Source organism: Lates calcarifer, linkage group LG19, assembly GCF_001640805.2.
Source record: "Lates calcarifer isolate ASB-BC8 linkage group LG19, TLL_Latcal_v3, whole genome shotgun sequence".
NCBI classification, from domain to species: Eukaryota; Metazoa; Chordata; class Actinopteri; family Centropomidae; genus Lates; species Lates calcarifer.
In genome coordinates, this window is record NC_066851.1 from 2467812 (window position 1) to 2484590 (window position 16779).

The 16779-nt window shown below is 39.2% G+C and overlaps 1 protein-coding gene across 1 annotated transcript in view; it reads right to left on the minus strand.

Annotated features, from left to right (window-relative positions):
- Window positions 1–386: 386 nt before the first annotated feature.
- Window positions 387–16779, minus strand: part of gabrr2a (gamma-aminobutyric acid type A receptor subunit rho2a) — a 41380-nt gene continuing 24987 nt past the window's right edge. Inside the window, 7 exon segments of the mRNA XM_018697702.2 lie at window positions 387–3372; window positions 3374–3394; window positions 3396–3413; window positions 6732–6940; window positions 8570–8722; window positions 9679–9819; window positions 14472–14554. Coding sequence (XP_018553218.1) covers window positions 3076–3372; window positions 3374–3394; window positions 3396–3413; window positions 6732–6940; window positions 8570–8722; window positions 9679–9819; window positions 14472–14554 — 922 coding nt within the window. The 3' untranslated portion in view covers window positions 387–3075.

A 16779-nucleotide genomic window follows, 5' to 3' on the forward strand; every position in this document is an offset into this window, starting at 1 on the left:
GCTACACACTGACAGTTAACTAAACAACTGAAAACTTTTTTTTTCTGTAAATACAAGTGGCCCGTTTTCCTCCCTAGAAGCCCTCCCCCCACAGGCATCCATCCTGCTTCTAAAAATGTGCTTTCAGACGTTTTGTGTTTTCTGAAATACTGATGTGTTTTATCAAGTTTTGTGTCTAAAGGTTTCCTGTCCAAAATGACCTTTCTGAAATGTCATGTTTTTTCCGAAATCCAGTTGTTTTTCCCCCAGTTTTGTTTTCTCCCTATAGTCTTATTCTTTGCATCTCTGGGACACCATATATAGAGTGTCCTCATGTGAAGCTAGCCTCTGTTCCGCTGCTGTGACAATATATTTTCTTATGGACAGTTTCTGTTGTCAGTCTGTCTAAAAAGATAAAAAATAATACTGGCTTTCTGTCCATATTATTTGACAAATTAGTATATATCAGTTAGTAAAACCTTTAAATTCTTTAAACAGTGATGATGATGCATCAGAACAATCATTAGTTTGTTAGCCTTTATATATTCCAATGAATGCTAATAAAATAAAGGATGTTTAATCTTGTTCAAATTTGACCAAATGGAACAGTGTCATACTCATGGACAGAAAACCCCAGTAATGTGCTTCAGCTTTTCACAAATAATGATGCAAGAAGCCATGAAAACCAAGACAAACAAACAAAAATCCTGGTTCTCTACGCAACATTTTCTCTTCTGTATGCACACACATGATGAACAAACATAGCTTTGGTGGTCTGGGGAACTGTTTTCATCATCACTTAGATTCACGAATGAACCTAGCCAAGAAGTCATGTGCAAACACTCTAAATGAGACACACACGAGTCACATTGTTCGAGTCACTGTCAGGTCATAGTGTTCACATATTAAGAAGTGCAATTAACGTATCACCAGGCATGTTCGTTTGTAAGGAAGTTCAGGGACACTCACATCAACTCTGGTCAGTAAGTGCAACATGGACAAAAAGCTGTCCATGTTCCACTTCTACTTAACTTTACATGTCAAATACAAGATAAATCATTCCCTCTGAAATGACACTGAATGAATGGCTGCATTCATCAGTGGTGTTGCTGGTGTATCACTGTATTAAGACAGCTTCTGTTCATTTTCTTTGCTGATGAGGATAAGTCACTACAGTTACCTTAGGAGAAAATGTCCAATGTCCATAAAACCTTTAACTTATTGGATATATATAAGTATCACCACAGTCACATGTGGTTCTTCAGTCACTGGTACATATCTGTGTCACATGCTAAGGCAACTAACACTAAAATTAAATGGTCCTTTAAGTAATCCAGTGTTGTGCAAATGACCTTGCCACAAAAGTTTACCAAAAGGCCACTTTCTCAAAAAGTCATTGTAGTCTTAATACAAAACAGTGTGACCATATGACAATCAAATCAATACAATTTGCATGTTAAATCCTTCAGAACTTGGGATTGGCCATAGCTGTTAATATTTTTTAGGCCTGTCACCTCAAAATCTTAACTCAATTGATAAATTTACTCACTGCTACTAAGCCCCACCCCCACCACCACCTCCCTTTCTCAACAGTCGAGGCAAATGGCAGCACTGCCTGAATATTATAGAGTACAGTCTAGACCTGCTTTCTATGAAAAGAGCCCTGAGATAACTTCTGTTGTGATACAGTGCTACACTGACTTGACATGACTCAACACTTTGACTTTGACTCAACACTGTTTTATCCTTAAATAAAGCATGCATGTTCTCCCTGTGCCTATAGGTACTCTAGCTTTTTCCCACAGTCCAAACACATGCAGGTTCATTGATGACTTTAAATCATCCGTAGGTGTGAATGTGAGTGTGAATGGTTGTTTGTCTCTACATGTCAGCCCTGTGATAGACTGGTGATCTGTCCAGTGTGTACCCCACCTCTCGCCCAATCTCAGCTGGATCTGCTTCCAGCATCACCTTGAGGTTGACATTTTTTATAACTGAATATGGATACTGGAATATCTTGACAACTGGGGGCTTAATTACCCTGACATTGTGGTACAAACATTCCAGATCTGCTGAAGATGAACCATAATGACTTTCACATAATGAATCACCTTACTTCCCAACCATTAGCAGGTTGACATGAACTTTGGTACATACATTCATGTTCTCCACAGAATGGGTTGTAATCACTTTGGTGATCTGAAGTTTTCACTTTGGCACCATTATTAGATCAGAGTATGAATTTTTCTAATACTCAGGGTTTTGATAAATCACCAGCAAAACTAATGACATTCCCATCAGCATCAGCTGTGATTTGTGTTTAGCAAATCTTTGATGGTGAACATGGTAAACATTGTCACAATGTCAACATGAGCATGTTAGCATGCTGACATTAGCATTTAATTCACAGCATAATTAAATATAGCCTCACAGAACTGCTAAAATGGCTGTACACTCTTTGTCTAGGTGATTTTTGAACATTAAGTTATAACATCATTTTTTGAGATAACAGGCTTAAGAAAATATGGTCAAAGTTTGTTACTTCAATAATAATTAAGAAGTCACGACTGACAGATAATGGGTCTAGAAACTTTATGGCTATGAAGTTATAAATCAACCAATGAATACATGATACAGAAACCTGTATCTCACAGCATGGACATGGACAAGTGGAAATTATCCTTATCTATCAATTTTACATCCCAAATACAAAAACTGAGCCAGCGTCATCTCAGGAACAGCAGTGATGAGGACAGTTAAGGAAGCTGAAAAAGACTGAGAGAATTAGCATCAATAGTTTAAAAACACTATTTAAATAAGTGTTTTTCTATGTTTTAGTTTAGAGCATTACTGGACATTCAAACTGCTGCATGAGGAAAAAAAAATCAAAAACGAGTGCTCCGATTAGTCCTAAAGTCTCAATGAACTTAAGAAAACGTATCTTTTCAGACTCTTTTACAGTCCAAGGCCTTAAACCTAATGATCTACCAGCACCAGACATACAGTACAATATCACTCTGATAATTTGTCAGGAAATATCCCATTTTGATGCAGCATTCATATTGTCTTGCCTTAGTCCTGACTGGTGAGCGTCTTTCAGCAGTACACAGACCAATAGATAAGATTGAAGAAGATGTATGAGCCAGGGAAAATCATCCGGGAGTATTTGTCAATGGCATGCGTGTTCTGGATGATGTTGAGGGCACGCAAGCTCTTTTTCTTCTTGGTAGTGGTGGACTCGCTGCTGACTGACAGGTGGACCACCATGTGTTCAGGTTTCTCTGGAACCTCATGCATCTCTTCCTGTTCCTCCTCGGGGACCATGGGCTCCTCAGTGTAGCCAGCCAGGCTGTTGGTATCTGCCTCGCTGTAAGTACCGTCTAACATGGTCATAGGTTCGTGTCTGGGAGATGCCAGCAGGTGCAGGGCAGTGACTGGAAGTGAAGAAAATGTATGATGTAATCATTACTATGTTTCAATATGAATTTCAAAGAAATACACCAAAATGCTTGAAATAAAATACGTCATTAAAACCCAACAGATGAATGCATATTAAAATATATATTGTTGTTGATGATGCCCTGACCTTTTTTCTTAACAATTCGTAACAATTACAGGCAAGACTGCTATGTCACTGTCCCTTAAGGATATCTTCTCAAAACCATTGGCACAGTTTGTTTTTGCAAATGACCCGGGGTAGTACAAGACAAAAGCTTGAAAATATGGGTAATTTTGTGTAGTAGGAATATAATTTCCCAATATCACAACCTGTCTGACTGATCCCCCTTAAGAGGGGTCCCTACCTCCTAACACTACTCTAGTGGTAAAAATGTCCAAGACTGCCATTAAAACTGATTAAGTACATTCATGCTCCTCAGATTATGAATATTTTCTATTTTAGATGGTACATGACCTTTCCTCTAGTACCGCCCTCCGGACAAAATATCCTGTAATTTTGCACTAATGACAGTTCATGGTCATGAAGTGTTTGTGTGCATACACACTGTGCAAGTTTATTCAATTGGCTAGAGGATATATGAATGATATAATATGACAGATTTAGCCAAAATTCATATGATGTTAAACAAATTAGCACAAAAACTGTTTCATTGTTATGGATTAAATCAGAAAGAAATTGCATGTATAAGCAATAACTGAAACATCACACATTGTCAGTTTTACCTACATCAGCTTTGATCCTTAATTTTGTATAATATTGTTGTTGTGAAATATCTTTTGATGCTGAGCTAGGATAAATCATCAGTGATACTGGGTTATTAGGTGTTTTGGATCTTTTGAACATCATATACCCTTGCCCAGACCACCTCAGCTAGGAGGTTAATCAGACCTCAGTTTCTACCCTACCTGTTGCCAATAAATCTGTCCTCTTGATGCTCAGCCATCTCAATGCTCTTTTTGTAGCCTCTGTAATGTTATGAATCCCTCTAGCTGTCTCTAGCATCATACACACCTCCTTGCTGAACTTCTGCAGATCAGCTTTCTTGCAGGCTTGAGGCTGCATGAAATTTCTCTTCTCAGACTGTGTGGCTTGAGGGACTGCTCCACTTGGAGGCTGTTGGCCCTGTGGGGTACTTCCTGGTCTGGCTTGTATTCTTTCTTTTTGAATTCTTCAACTATGTGTTGTGGTGCTTGCAGTCTCTCATTGCATTTTTCCTTGCCTGTTGAATCTTTAGGCCTCTCACATTCTTACAAATCTTGTCACAAGAGCACCTGATCATAGTCAGTTGATGATGGTCCCCCCAAAATGGTAACCAATATCCTGATCTGCCACTCTACAGGCACTGTCCCCGACCTCCATGTAACAGCATGCCTTCAGCGTGTCAGGGGGAATCTCATCTATACCTGTCGCTTTGACACTAGGAAGCTTCTTGACTACCTCAGTGACCTCTGTCAAGAATAAGGGTGAGGATTCCCCTGAGTTATCAGATTCGGCTCCTAAAAGTGCTCTTTTGACCACTCAATAATATTCCCAGTTCAGATTAGCAGTTCCCCTCACCGACTGAACACAGCCAGGGCTGAGTCATCAAACAGTTCACCAAAACTTCCTTGAGGTCAGCTGAAACATCTGATGATACAACCACAAGGTTGATCATCAGTCTTTGGTCTAAGGTGTTCTAGTACCAGATAGACTTATGAGCAATCTCAATCTCAGAGTATTCTTTACATACTTTAAAAAGTATGTGCAGGGGAACTTAAAAGCCCTCAGAGCAGTAACTGTACAGAAACTGTACTGCAAAAATTACATCTGCAGAGCAAATGCTAAAGATACTGTAGATATTGAATCTCATACTGTACCATTCTGACAGGAAATGGAGAAAGAAGTTAAAGTTATACCGCAGGAAGACTGAATTAATTGTTTCCAGATTTCCCCTGAATGAACATTTGTCTTTCTATTATCTTTTAACTTTGAAATCAATTTTAATTCACAGTCGCAGCAGCTAACCACATACTTACTTACTTCGAAGTCACAGTGTGCAATGGCCATTTGTATACCTAATAAAATTACTGGTTGCTGTTGCAGCTGGTGTTTGCAGTTTGTAGTCAATTCTGAATGACAGGTCTCATTTCCTACATCCAGCGTTCCAGATCTACCTTCCCATTAGACAAAACTGTACGATACTCTATACCACCTCAAAATCGAAATATTCCATCATTAAATATTCTAATTTCATAATTTGATTTTCAAAAATTGTTTTGATTAGTTTTACTGATTTTCTCTAGCATATTTGAATAACATGTTTATGCCCCTTGGCCATTGATTTGTGCTGATCTAGGTAAGAGAGTCAGTGTATTAGTGTATTAGTCAATGCTCTGCATGAGACTATTAAATCTGGTTCAGGTTCACAGCACTTGTTTTTTTATAGCAGCATTATATCAAAGTCCTCGCCACCTGAGAAAATTAGTGGGTCAAAAATGTTAGCAAACAGCTAAGCTGCCTATTTACACATTCAGCCGTCATCAGCATTCATTTAAGACATGTTTGTGTCCATCTCATGGATGTAGGTCCAATATTTACTCTTTGGTTTGGTCTCCAACAGCTCCTGAGGAAAATATGTAGTTCTTAACTAACTAACTGCGTTTGGTGCTGAGCAGGTTGTGTACAGTCTGTTTATCTGATCTTTTTAAAATAATGAAAACGGATGCTTGCTGCTGCTGCTGCTGCTGGAATGTGACTTTCACTCTTACATTGTTTTATTGCTGCTGGTGCTTACCTCAGTAAAGTATGTTTCATGGTTTCCACCACTGATTTGAAATTGTGGTTAGATTGAATACATTATACCTGCTCTTCACATAAAAACAGATTTCACAGAATGTCTAGACACTGGTTTTAACAGTGCTTCTAGATAGTTCTTGAAATAATGTAATACATCATTCATCCAAAACCAGGTCCACTTCTTTTTGTTCAGCAGGCAGGGATATGTAATTTAGTAACCACTAACTGTTTGAAACAAAGCTGTTGAACATCTTACAGGGATGAGATGTTGCCCCGACCATGCAGTTTACTCTGTTGGATACACACACTGATTGTTCTTGATCTTTGTTTTTGTCTTTGTTTTGCTGCTGCTCTTGTTTTCTTAATTGTATCCAACTAGCCTGACAGATGCTCATATAAGTGAAATTTCACAGACTCCCTGAACAGCTAAAAGGACGTGGCTGGTGTGGAAAATGATGCCTCTTGTTATTTATATTGCTTTTCTTACAGCACCAAACAGCGTGCAGTAGAAACAAACCTGAGATCGTGCCCTCTCTCTCATCTTGCGCTCTCGGCGGTCCTGGACGGTGGACAGGTAGTTGACAGCGGCGTACTCCAACACAGATAAGAAGACAAAGACGAAACTGACCCAGAGGTAAATGTCCACCGCCTTGATATAGGACACCCGGGGCATGGATGCATTCACACCAGTGATGATGGTGGACATGGTCAGCACTGTGGTGATGCCTGGACACAAGATAAACAGCATTGTAGTTGAACTACAGTTAACTTCAAGTTGAAGATGTGTTTGACTGTTTGCCTGACTTTGGTGTAGACACAGTATAACAGCCTTATGTGCTGGCTAGCTAAAGCTATAGAGGGTGAAAGTAATAACAGGACCAATTATATAACATGATGCAATGTGCTCCAACAGCCCTGCAATAAATAGTATCCTGTAAAACTCACAGTCAGTATGGTTTCAAAGATTTGCAGGTGAGGAGGTGTCAGTGGTGAAAGAAGTATTTAGAGCTTTACCTAATTAAAAGTATACTAGTATTAGCATCACAATATACTTGAAGTAAAACTACTCATGATGCAGAATGGCCCATTTCAGGATAATATGTGTATTAGATTACAAATATTAAAGCATTAATCACTTAAATGTTACAGCTGATAAAACTGATAATTTTATCAACTTAATGTACTACTGAGGAGTTTCTGTAATAATAAGTCAGAATTTATTAGATTATTATATTTTATAATCTGAATATGAAAAGTAATTAGTTGCTGAAGCTGTGAAATACATGTGCTGTAGTTAACTTTCCACCACTGGAAGGTGTCTAGATTCACACTCATTCACGACCTGGTTGAAGAGTGAATGTTTTTTAAACATTGTGGTTACACACAGTATAGTTTCAGTAACTGGTTCTTTAATAAATCTGCTACATGTTGAAATAATGTGCCGTTGAAATACTGGATGAAACAACAGTTATGATAACAAAGCAAACTTAAGCCCAGTTAAACAACCTCAAGGACCATTCAGTAGTTGTTCTGAAGCTTTCAATAATATCAAATGTTCATCAGCAATTGGATTTGCGTGGAACTGTAGATGTTCACATTTTCATTTTTCCCACCACTTGAAGGATTTCTCCAAGATCCATCAACTACTTTTCCAAGACAACTAAGCAACTCCATCTGCTGAGGAATTTGTTAACTGAAGTCTCTAATTCCTACCTCCTTTTTCAGAAACCTGGTTCTTCATGTTTACATGACATTTAAGAAATCAGATTATTGTAGAAAGCTGACAGTTTGTGCAAATGCACTGAATAAAAGTCGTGAAGCTGTCCTTTCAGTTGTTTCTTTCAACTTATCTGGAGAGAGAGGGGTTAAGTCGGGAGCAGACCTTTTTGTTGTGTGCTTTTAAATCAAACTGCAGCTTTCAGTTATTCAGTCAGTTAAAAAAAAAAAATCATATTTTTGAATTTAATGGTGCAAAAAGGAGACAAGAAAAATCAAACAATCTGTGGTTAAGGCATAAAAACCTTCAAGGGGTAAAGTAAAAACATCCCATCCAACAGCTAAATTTAATAAGAGCCATGAGATGAGCCATGAGAGGATCTCAGCAAGGGGGAAAACTGATGCCTGTGTGACAAGCAGTGCTGCAACAGCCTCGATACAGAAAATAATTCAGAAGAGAAGTAAGAGTGGTAGAGCGTGGGAGGTTTGTGTGTTCACACATGCATGTGTGTGTTCCCCATTGGTGGAGCCATGTCATAGCCAGCTTTCATCATTCCACACAGATTGTCCTCCGGCACGCACAATCTCTTCAAAGGACATTTGACACAAGTTTTTTTTTTTTTTTTTTTTTTTTTTTACCCAGGGAAACTCTGGCCGGCACAGCCCGACGGTCGATCCAGAATGACACCCATGAAAGCATCACCATGAGAGTGGCAGGAAAGTATGTCTGCAGCAAGAAGAAGAAGATGTGGCGTCGCAACGTGAAGTTGATGTAGAGACGATTGTACCATCCTGCAAACACAGCGAGAGAGCAGCTCACACACAGCAAGGATTCAACAAGGATTCACACAAAACACTGTCAAGACTTTACATGAGGTTTCATTTCCTACATTTATATCAGACTGTTATTCTAAGAAAGTAATTCAAGTATTGTAGACATTTTTCATTTATGTATTTCCTGTAACATCCCAGCCGGTGGCTACAATACCGACTGATTTGACTGTTCGTGAGGGGATATTTATTATCCTACTGCAAGTTTTGTGCCACTGCAATTATACTATGTTGTTGAGTATTTAACAAGATGTAACTGTGTTTCATCTGATTCGCATAAAAAGTTGCTGAATAAGGTCTACTGCTGACTGTGCACATGTCTGGACAGACAGTGTTTTCTGCCCCTGAACTTGGAATAATGATCTCCAAGAAAACACAGGTGAAACACATTTCATTAACACTGGCTCAGTTCCACCAAGTGTCCCAGTAAGCCATGACAGTGAGCCAGCATGGATAATACCAGCATCCTGAAACTACATAGATCACTTGAATAGAATGCAGTGGTTAAAAAAAAAACAAAACAACAAAAAAAAAAACGATCAAATCTGTGTCACTTTTCTCCCAAATAACTGGTTTAAAGCCTCAAATTCTGTTGTAGTACTTAAAGAGGGTCACCTTACAGCCTTGTCAGCAGTGGAGCTAAAAATATCACATTTGTCCTGATGGTAGTGCCAGAGGAAAGGTCACAGGGGTCATTAAATTCTAAAAGGCTCGTGGCCTGTCCTTGCTTTCAGCTGGAAACATTAGCCTGTATTTATGTTCAGTAACTGCAGGTCTGTCCCTGTGGACAGTGCACATGATTCATTTGGACAATATAATTGCCATTCACATCATGATGTTACACACAAGATCAATGAGTAACATTATTTATAACTAACTGAATCCACAATAATGTGTGTGTGTGTGTGTGTGTGTACCTGTGCTGCTGTAGAAGGCCAAGCGAGATGTTGTGTGGAACTTCTGGATGAGGAACTGTGATAAAGAGATGCGATCATCAGTGCTGAGGGACTCGTCGCCGCTCTTCCAGTACAACATCAGGTCTTCATCTGTGTAGGCATCTGCAAAAACACCACATCACAGGGTCAGTCATTTTCAACAGAGCCTTTAAATCAGTGTGTGTCATCACTGATTACCATCACATTTCCAAGTAAGAGCAGAGGAAGATAACCTTGAGGCAAAATGGAAACTATAATGTTAATAAAACATGCCCTGGATAAACAGAGGAACATTGTTTTTGCATTTCAAATTGCTCATGTTTTCCAGTTGCTCTATATTTGTGTGTGAATGTGAACACAGGTTGATGGGAGCAGGACACTTCTCTCCAGTGAGAACAAACAAAATGCTTTTGATGGCCAGAAACTGGGCAGCAGCCTGAGGCAGCCTGCACTTTAAAAAAAAAAAAAAAAAATCAAATCATACAGTATTCTGGATTTGTGAGCTGAAGATTTACATCCTCAGTGGGAATGAGCTCAGAGCCACAGACGGGGTTATGGTTGGGGTTTGATTAGCTTAGCTTTCATCTTTTGCAAGTTATAAATCACTAATAAGATTCAGTTAAGATCTGTGATCAGCTATTGTTCAGAGAGACAACAGATATACTACATTTTGTAATGGTGGCTACTACATGAATCAGCATTAACACTGATTAGCCTAATTAATGAACTAATGTAGCTCCAACCTGAAAAACTGATTCAGCTGATTCAGCTGATCATTTCTCCAGAGAAGAGTCCCCACTCTGGAGAACTACAAAAACCCAAGTCCCACAGTCATAGAGTGATATTACAGAGTGATGCGTCACTCACAAACAAACTACAGTCGGTAGCTTTGAGAGAGCACACTGACCAATGCACACATTGACTTTATCTGCATGATTTCAACTTTGGTGTTTGCTAATATAAAACTAATAAGGAGAGGTCAAATGCTCCATGAGAGAATTGCAGGTGTCAGAACTATAGGCATTTTGCCAACTGGGAACTGGATCCAGAATGGAACTGACTGTTGGAGCCCAAGCCTAGACAGGGAGGGGAGGTCAGACAGTACTGAGAAGGACTAAGACGTTGTTGGTTTTGGTCTTTTCATGAGATGTACTGGCAAGAACAGCAATATAGAAAAGTGATGATCCAAGGCAACCCAAGGATTCAGTCCAAATCTTTTTAGTGAGGTTATGAAATCAATATTTCTATCAGGCAGTTTTCAGACAGATATCAGAAAAGCTTAAGACTGACTGATCTGCTGTTGATGTGTGTAAAGTGTGGTGTGTACATGCAGTATAAAGTGAGGCTGCAAAATAGGATCAAAGGTGTTACAGTGAATCTTATATGATGTATGATCAATATCCCAAGCAAACAGTCTGACAAACATGTTTCTGCACTTCCTGGAGCCATCTTTGTCTCTGCTGAAGAATCCCATTAAACTGTCTAAAGTCCGGCTCCCCACCGAGAGGAGCTCTTTACCTTAGGAGCTGGTAGAGGCTTTGTGAATAACCTTTATCTTTACACATTCACTAATTCCTGAATAGTGCCTGATGGAAACCCCAAGTCACTAAATGTCTTTTTGAATCTGCACACAGCTCACAGTTGAGTTTTAAAACCGCAAAGGCTGCACCTTTAATCTTAAATGTATGGGCACGCTTTGTGAAATGGCTCCTGGTATGTGCTGAACCTTTCCTCTGAATATCTTTGATGTCTCAAAAATAGAGAATTAAAAAAAAAAAAAAAAAAAAGACTGGAGACTGCAGTCCTTCTTGTTCAGTCTCTTTTCAGATAGAGCCCACCCCTCCTGGCTCTGATGGCTCAGGTATTTCAGCTCCTTACTGGGAAGAGCACTGTAAAGGTTGTAAAAGGGAACCACAACATTTTTGAGGCACTAAACTACTTTAAAGCAACAGACCAGCTGTGGACAATCATACACAATCGTTCTGTTATTTCATACTTTTTCTGGTGCTCATTTGATTGAACACAACTTCATTTCATGTGAGGACAAATACAGTAAGATGATGGGGCATGTGACTACAGCCTACAGAGTGGCTTAAAGTCATGGGCTCATGATCAGGTAATACTGCAGGACTGGCCTCAGGTCCTGTCTGAAGATGTGAGGCTGAAGAATCAGTAACAGTAAAGTACATCACTTCTACAAAACAGACAAAAAAAAACAAAAAAACAAAAAAACAAACAGTGTCAGCTCAAATTTTATTTTTCCAGTTCATTCACTTTGATTGGCTGGGGTATTCATTCTGTATGATTTTATATGTTTTTTATAATGTTATATATACCTATAATTAGTTATTATCATTACTATTCAGTTGATTGTATTTAGTGCATGTAATCCTCTCATTACAATCCAACTGATGGACAGTGAACCATTATTGGCAGTGGTATCATTACAACAATATGGAGGAAATACGTTTATTCACTTTGTGTGAAGTTATGTAAAAAAAAAACATCTGCTGCTCCGGCTTCATTTTTAACTTTTACAAGATAAGAGTGGCATTGAATCATCTCGTCTAACTCTCAACAAAAAAGCAAATGTGGATATTTTCTAAAACGTTGAACTGTTCCATTTATATTATTAGACAGTCAGTGATTCAGCAAGTGGTTTGTTGTTGAATTTTTTGATCCAGTTAAAGTGATGAACCCCTCTGGCCAGCCCTCACTGTGTGGCCTCATGATGAAACAATGAGGCAAATGAGGGACATTAGCTCTGTCAGCTTTTTTCAACAATGTCACAGCATCTTTATGAAAGGATAATTGGTTTATTACAACTTGGATCATAATTTGGCTGCCATTGCTATTGGCTATAATAAAGTGCAATACACAACAGATGCCACTATCAAATCATTTCTGGTGCACACACTGAATACACTGCACACAGAAGTCAGTCAAGGTACAATAGATGTGTCACAATAAACTGGAATTACCTTGAAGCTCCCAGTGCTAAATAAAAGCTTATGATTGTTTAACAGAATGCTTGTGCAGGTAATTGCAACAGCACAGTACATTAACACTCATTAAGACCTTGACCTGACCCTCCCTGGCTTCTGTCTCCTCACCTCAGATTCCTCACAGGTGTGGCAGGGATTTGCCTTCTTTTAAACAGCGAAAAGAAAAATTTAGTAAATGTTACATATTTATTTATTTATACATTTTTATACACGTTTTTATTTATTTTTTACAGTTTTCACTGTACTGAACCTGCATGTCACGTTATTTGACCTGACTGTGACCACCTCACTTGCTGTTATTCTGTTGTATGGCTTTCTCCGTTGCCTCTGTGTAGGATGGTTAATTGAGTGAGTGCTGCTGCCTCCAGGTTTTAATTCAGTTGCTATTTTTGTAAGCATTTTATCTGGATTAACTGTCAAACTTTTACTCCATTTTTCCCCCAATAAAAAGCATTTATGGACAGTTGCCTTCTGGGCTCACTGTGTGTCTGCATGGAGGTAGCCTTCCTTCCTTCCACTAAACATGGTTGTAATTTAGGGCTTGGTTGTGTGTGTGTGTGTGTGTGTGTGTGTGTGTGAGAGAGAGAGAGAGAGAGAGAATGGAGGCAGAGGGGCGTTTTTAGGTGTTGGTCTATTTGTTCTTGTTTTCTTCTTGATTATTGTTGATGAGTCTGTTTTCTATATGTCAGATAGCACAGGCGTTACGTTTCAGGTATGTCATGGTTGAAAGTCAACGACTAGTATTTTCATCACTGTTCCTACGGTATCAGCCCACCACCCTTGTTAAAATGACTAGTCAAAGACAGAAAGTGCAGGAATCCCCCAGGTCATGTGCAGCGCAGATTAACACGACCCCTCCCTGTTCGTGCAAGCAGTCAACTCAGTTCAGGCTGCCTGTATTAATGATGGCAGAAGGAGGTGACCCGCCCCAAATCCCCCCCCCCCCGTCAAAAGAGAGAGAATACAGAAAAGAAGGAGGAGGAAGGTCACCTGACTCACCCCAACGTTTGCAACAGCTACAACAGTTAGCATGTCTGACATCGGTGGAATAAATACTATCTGGTACTGTGGCAGATAACAATTAGCTGGCTAACTAACGTTACTTCACAGAGCAGAGAAGAGGAGAGAAGTACAAATTTAATGCAAAATGAATGCTTTTATTTTAGTACTATAATCAAGTTTGGCTGATATCACATCTTGTTATCACTTCTACACTTGTACATGTGTCCAAAATCACAACACGCCTGCTGGCTCTGTGGGTTTCTGTGACTTGCACAGAGAGAGAGGAAGAGAGAGAGCGTCGTGCCTTTGTGCATCGACATTGAAATAACAGAATTAGACTGCATTTATTTAATTTTTAAAAAATAATCTTATATTGTAACATACATGTTTACTAATGTTCCATATATTCTGTGTTGTTTAAAAATAAAATAGATTGTGTAGAATGGGAAAAAAGTTCTTTTATTCATACTGTGATATTTTTGCTTAAGGTTATCATACGGTGAGAGTCTCATACCGGCCCATGCTTAGTCAAGAAACTACAAACAGTTTGAGTTAATAGAACAATAAAAAGAAAGTTAATTTTGGCTAGTGTTCCTTTGAATTGATGAAACAATTGACATATCTAGCAGAATCCTCTCACCCTGAACTGGAGTGCAACAACGTGAGCAACAGTGTGATAATTTGACACATCTTGTGATGTTGTTCTTGACTGGCCTGGGGTATGACTACTTCATGATTTTTAGAGCAATAATTGAAACATTTACTCACAGCTCTCCAGCTCCAGTGAGCAGGTCTGGGAATCCAGGGGAAAGCGGCTGAAGTCCATGTTACAGGCTGCTGTCACCGTCACTCTGTTTAACAGTAAAGACAGAATCAGAGACACATGGTGAGAGCAGTCACGGTGCTGGATACCTGAATCAAAGGCACAAAGATTCACTTTGTACCATCTCTGTATTTTGTTCATTTTAGGCTCAAAATGGTGTCTGGATCACTTTATGGAATGCCTTAAAGGATAATTCCACTGTTTTCATAGTTCAGACATGTTGTCACCAGGTTAGCCTATCATCTACCACTGTCTGGTTTAGCTCTGACCTACTGTCCATGTGGGATTATAAGTAACATTTCAGGTGCATTCAGTTTGACCGCTGAACAAACAGGTTTAGATAATCTGGTTAAACTGTGTATATCACTGTCTTCCCAGTACTCAGCTATTACTTTGTTGAATACATTCTCTAGTGGTGAAAAGTAAGTACCTTCACTTAAGTACTATGCTTCAGTAGAGTTTATAGGTACTTGTACTTTCTTTGAGTATTTCCATTTGATACTTTGTACGTTTCATTTCAGAGGGAGATACTGTACTTTTTACTACACTACATTTACCTAACAACTATAGCTGATATTTCAAGTTAAGGTTTTACATAGTTTATAACAATGTATTGTTAAATATTAAACCAGTGGTTTCCAGTCTTGTGACCACTAAAGTGATGTCCAGTTGTGGCTCTTGTCATTTGTTACCACCTTGGCTCAAGGCTGACAACAAAAGGGAGGCAGAGCACATATATAAACCAAAAAAGGACTTTTTCCAAATTAACTTGATGATCATATAAATAGTGATGTGTGTAAGTAGGCAAGTAGTCAGTCATGTATGTACTGTGTGGATGAGTGAAAATATAGTGTGATGCATGTTGGATGGTACAGCAAACCAAACACAGGAAGATGGTTGAGGAGGATGGCAGAGGCCCAGCTGAGCGAGAATGAGACTGCTCAGCAGGCAGTCCTTTAAGCCTTTTCAGATCTCTGTTTGCAATTCTACCAGACACATTTCTCCTCTAAACCTCTCACATAGTTTTATTTAAATAACTGCTTGTGGCATAATGCTGTAAATTATTTCAGAAAAAAAAAAAAAAAAAAACGATAATAACTGTCCAAAAAATAAAAACAGATCCTCTCCCCTTCCTCCTAATCATCTCATGTCCCTTTAGAGGGACATTAATAAGCTAATAATGTCATTTGATATGAGTTAAAGAGGACATTCTCCTGCAGAGGGAGTACATATAAACTTCTAATGGATTTTTACATCATTGTATTGGTATAATTTAGTTAAGTAAAGAATCAGTCTGGTCTACTTTAGTCTCCACCTACCTCATTATATATTATACAAACTATTATTATAACAGAGATTATAGTCAAAACTACAAAGACAGGAGCTACATTTTGATGAGCTGGAATTATCCTTTAAGGATCCCCTGAAATAGGCCTTTGAAACTTTGTGTAAAACATGCTGCTGCCTGACGTTCAGATGTAGCTTAAGCAAAGTGTGAAATATACACATACTCTGAGTAGCTAGCAGTTACTTCTGGACGAGACACGAAAGCTTATATTGTTCACAGTTTATGCTGTGCTGTTACTTGTACAATAAGAATACAAGTTTATGCTGCATTTACATGGTGTTACATGTTGAATAATTCATGATATGATGTCACACACTGTAACATATGTTAGATAATTTACACACCTCAAATCTTCTAACCTAATACAATCATAATAATCACTGGACCCAGAGGATTACCAGATTACCAGTGGCAGGTGTGCTGGACCATTGTCATCATGGTAACAATAATTTGACCCATGTGTGTGGCAGCAGTAGGCATACCCTGACCTGTGTTGTCATGGTAACAATAATACATGCTTGCTGAAGGTTGGAGAATGGTCAAGTTTCACACAGGAGACAAACAGGAGTTTCCTGTGTGTTTTGTCAACCCACCCACCCTGACCTCCTCCTCACTGCTGTTCTTTACCTTATATTACCTGACTTCCCCCTGAACCTGACTTCAGCCGAGAAGGCAATTTGTGGGGGGGGGGGGGGGGGGGGTGAGTATTCCACCCGCCATCTTAACCTGCCATTCCCTCTCTCCATCCCCCAGCAGCAGGGAGACAGCAGGGGCAGAGGGGTTGTTTAGCTGTATATGTAAGTCTAGTCTGCCTGACTCATTGATCCTGCACCAGACTGAGATTTGTACCAGTCAGAACCTATGGCCCTGACCCTGGCTATGAAATACCAGCAGCCTCACTGTGC